Source organism: Balaenoptera ricei, chromosome X (assembly GCF_028023285.1).
Source record: "Balaenoptera ricei isolate mBalRic1 chromosome X, mBalRic1.hap2, whole genome shotgun sequence".
In the NCBI taxonomy this organism is placed as follows: domain Eukaryota; kingdom Metazoa; phylum Chordata; class Mammalia; order Artiodactyla; family Balaenopteridae; genus Balaenoptera; species Balaenoptera ricei.
Genome location: NC_082660.1, coordinates 22,686,391 through 22,690,766, shown reverse-complemented (window position 1 = coordinate 22,690,766; position 4,376 = coordinate 22,686,391). Strand labels below are relative to the sequence as shown.

The following is a 4,376-nucleotide window of genomic DNA, read 5'->3' as shown; positions in this document are numbered from 1 at the left end:
GTAGAAAGAACTGGAGCTGGACAAGATACCAGCTTCTAGACAGTTAGCTCTCAGTAAGATCCTAGGAAAATGAAACCCAGGGACAATCCCCAAATATTGATTTATTCTCATGTTTACTCTTCCCTTCAGTAGGCCTGCTTTTAGCACTTTGGCTACAAGTGCCTTTTTATTGCTTGAGATACATTTTGGAATAGTGCAAAGAAAAGTGAATTAAGAGACAGGTCTGCCTCAGGCTGGGAGGAGTGGAACAGTATGGCCTCTAGACAAATTCAGACCAGGGGTCTATTCCCAGCTCTGCTAATAACCAGTCTTGTGAACTTGAAAAAATTGTGAGTTCCTCATGTGCCAAGTTTGGTAAACCCTATCTTATAAGGCTCACTAAATCTTTGGTGATGAGCTACCTGGGCTCCCCATAGATGAAATGTTTCCTTCCAGCATACACTCGCATCAGACTCAGGAATTTCCAGATGTCTTCCTCAGTGGCACAGTTGCCCTTCATGAAGATCATACCCAGGAGATTCATCAGGAGACCGGTCTTGGGTAACCCCCTTCCACCACGCACCCTCCCATTGTTGGGAAGTTTCAATTTGCTGACAAGATTGTAGCAGTGACTGGTTGAGTCGACTTCCTTCACATCTACTGCAAAGACTATCTCAATGCGCTCAGAGGCTCTCTTGAGAATCTCAGCAAATTGGCCGTGGTAGCTTTGGTGGACAATCTTCAGCATATCTTCCTTCATAATGGGCTGTTTCATTTTATACTTGTACAGAAGGCACTGCTTCAACAACCCAGCCTTCCTGGTTAAAAAGTCAGTTCCTGAGCTCTCAGTGAAGGGTGGGACCTCATAGGCGCTTGCCCTATCCTCATGTTGGCCGTTGGAAGCTTCATCAGATCTCGTGTAAGAAATGCCTGCAGAAGTAGTGGTGGTAGTTGGTGCTCTTTGAGGCTCCTGGGCAGTGCTACATGACCCAGCAGCAGGCAGACTTTGGGTAATGCCTCCACACTGAGGAGAGGAGGTGGTAGTGGACTCCTCTTCTGCTGCTGCTATGGCCTGGGCACCCCCACAACTCGGTCTCACCTCCGGCCTGGTGGCATTTATCACCAGCATGGACCTTACTCTTCTGACTCTGAGGCATGGTCAAGGACAGCAGGAAGGAGTATATACAGGAGGTCAGAAGATGTGGACACCTGGAGGAAGGAGAATAAGATGCTATGAGCACCTTCAGCGGGGAGATTCCTCCCTGGCTTTAACCAAGGCCACCTCTGCAGGGTCTTTGAGGGCACTGCTCTAGGCCCCCTCAAGGCTTCTGTTTTGGTCAGCCTGTCCCCTGAGAACCCTGTGGAGGATGTTAGAACCTTAGACTGCGGCCTGCCAGCCCTGCCTGGGGTATACTGGGATAACAGCAGGGGCTGCCAGTAGGAAGCCTCTGTTGTGGGGTGTGACAGTCTTCTCAGTTTACAGTCAGGATCATCATGTCAACTGTTGGCAGGTCAAGGGCCCCCTCTATTCTGGTGCTTTGAAGTTGACACCTCAAACCAAATCCAACACTTCCCTGAGACCCCAGAGGAGGAAGTAAAGGGGTCCCTTAGCCCCTCTCTCTGTCAGGGGGCACCCAACTGAGAGCTATGTGGAGCCCTCTCCGTCATGGGCTGCTTGGGTGATCAGTTGTCATTCAGGATATTCACCTGTTCTCCAGGTAGTACCTGGTACACCTCCCCTCTGCTGACTGGTGGCTGCAACTTGATACTAACCTTATACTCTTCTCTCTTACATTTGATGTAAATAAGTGAGGGTGATCCTCAGCCTGACAGCCCTGCCCTGAACCTTCAAGTTCTGAATGCAAACGTGGGGCCTAGATTTTTTGTTATCTATTCAATGATTGGTGGTCCCTTCAGTCTTTCCCTTCCTTTGACCCTTGGCATAGTCTGGGCCTTCTCTCTTCCTGCCAGCGTCTCCTGAGGCACACCCCACCCCAGGAGGATATGAGGGTTCCCCCAGCTGCCAGTGGTCTCCAAGGCTGAGAATAGGGGATGGATTCTCTTGTACCCTATTTGTGGGTGTTCCCCCCAGACAACTAAACTCCTGGAAAGATCTGAAAATCCTCCTACTGTGGGGGATAAACTATCCCTTATAAACAAAATCTCTCACCCCCCCCACCTCCCGCCTCCCCACCACCCTCAGCCTTCCTGCCTCCCACCTCCCACCCCCGGCCTCCCCCATCCCCCACTTCCCCGCCTCCCTCCATCCCCCCACCCTCCCCTCCCCGTGATACCATAGGAGAAAATGAGTGTCAGTCATCACATCACCAGTTGCACAGACACCCCAGGCTGCCAGCAGGGTGGGAATTCCCTCAGTCCTCACATAGGGTCCTTATCCTGACTCCTGGCCACACTTGGGATGCTTTTCTGTGCTAACTTGAGGCCCCTCCCCTCAAACCAACGCCCTCACATCCCTGAGACCCTCCTCTCAGAAGTAAGCCTGATAGCCCTGCGCGGGGCTTCCCAGGCTTGATGGAAGCAAGCAAGTTCTGTGCCACTTCACTGTTCTGGGGTTGAGGTCCCCTCAGACCCCACTCAGAGTTCCGTCTTTGAACTCCTTCAGGGCAAGGCCCTCAGCTTCCTGATCTATCAAATAGGAAAGGAAGGCTTCCCTCTACCTGACTGCCATGCTTGGGTCCTCTGAGAGTGGCAAGCAGGGCCTCGTTGGGACTTTCCACCTAAGTTTCCTCACCCAGACTCTTGCTAGCGTCTTCTCCTCCGTGTGCTGAACTGGGGCTGCCCACATAAACCAAGGCCCTCAGCGCCCTGAGAGCCTCTGGGCCGAAATCTCCCTCAGCCTGACTGCACTGCGCAAGGCATCCCAGGACTTAGAAGAGGGGCGGGGTTTTGGAGGGGAGGCAGGGGTTGGGGAATGTCTCCCATTCGTCATTCAGGCTCCTCACCTCGACTCGGTTCCTGCTAGAACCTGGAACTCCTCACCCCTGAGGCTGCTCGTCGCAGGAGGCAAAGTCTCTCACCTTCCTCAGGCCCCCTAGGAGGAAGTGAGCGCTACCCCTCACCTCACCACCGACAGGGCCTCGATCTCTGGTGCCCCCTCTGTTCTGGGGTGGAGGGCACCCTCAGTTGCACACAGGATTCTCAGTTATACTCCTTTCAGACCCTTGGGAAGTTCCCTCTGCCACTGCCCTTACAACAAGGTCCTCACCTCCTTGAGACCTTCCTTGCAGGAGGCTGCCTGATGGCATAGGTCTAAGATCAGGCTAGGGAAAGTCTCTGCAAGACTCCCTACACTACAGAGAAGTGGTGTTCTCCTCAGTCATCATTCACCTAGGTCCTCGTCTCAGCTCCTGTCTCTTTAATGAATGGTTTCCTGGGAAGTGCCACATCCCTGCAAACGCTTGAGTACTCTCTCCACTGTAAATCTTACGACAGTGGGTCTGTGTCTCAGGAAAGATGTGAGATGGGGAAGCTGAAGAGCAAGGTAGAGGACTCACATAGGAGGTGAGCTTTCAGAGAGAAAACAAAAAACACGCTGATTATTTCTCCTCTACCACCCAAACTTGGCTTCTAATGGAACTTCTGTTCTACAAGACTTACATACTACAGGAAATGGGCTGAGCCTGATAATTTTGTGAGACCCCATCTTTCGAGGTTAACTGACACTGCATATATAGATGATTATATTGTTACCAGATAGTATATCCTTCCTTTCATTATTCATATCCTTCATTTATTTTGGTTTTCTTATCGCCCTGGCTATGTATTCCAATCCAGTACTTTGGGCACAAACTGTTTTTTTTTTTTCTTCAGTCACCTGAGATATACTATGGAGTAGTGAGAAGAAAAGTGAATAACGATACGCAAGGTCAGCTTCAGGGTGGGAGTGGTAGAACAGTGTGTGCCCTACAGAAATTTAGACTAGGAGTCTAGTCTAGCTGTGTCACTTAAAACCTTGTGAACATGAGAATATTGCAAGTTCTTCATTTGCCAACTGAGTTTGATAAACCCTATCTTGTATGACTGTGGGAATGTATGTATTGTGTATAAAGCACCCATCAAAATGACTAGCAAATATTGGGTGTTTCATGAATGGCAGTTACTATTTTTACCTAGACAATATCACCCTCCTATGTAGGAATGTTTTCTTAAATCCAGCATATGTCAGAGAAAATGCAATGCTCTCAGACAAAACACTACCAAATCAGTCAAAAATTTGCTTTAGCAAGTAAAATTAAGTATCTTGTCCACACTGGGAGCATTTATTATTTAATTTTAGTGTGGAGGTGTTTTTTTCCCCCCACCTGGATGCAACTCAAAGTTCCTAGAATTTTGTTATGCACCGACTCTTTCAGTCCTTTCCAGCTGCCCTTCTATCT

General features: G+C 49.7%; 1 protein-coding gene across 1 annotated transcript; it reads right to left on the bottom strand.

The window, feature by feature from the left end:
• Positions 1 to 361: 361 nt before the first annotated feature.
• On the bottom strand, positions 362 to 1,136 carry LOC132357916 (melanoma-associated antigen B3-like). The gene is given in 2 exon segments (XM_059911741.1): positions 362 to 1,067; positions 1,069 to 1,136. Coding segments are annotated over 2 exon segments (774 nt in total).
• Positions 1,137 to 4,376: the final 3,240 nt, after the last annotated feature.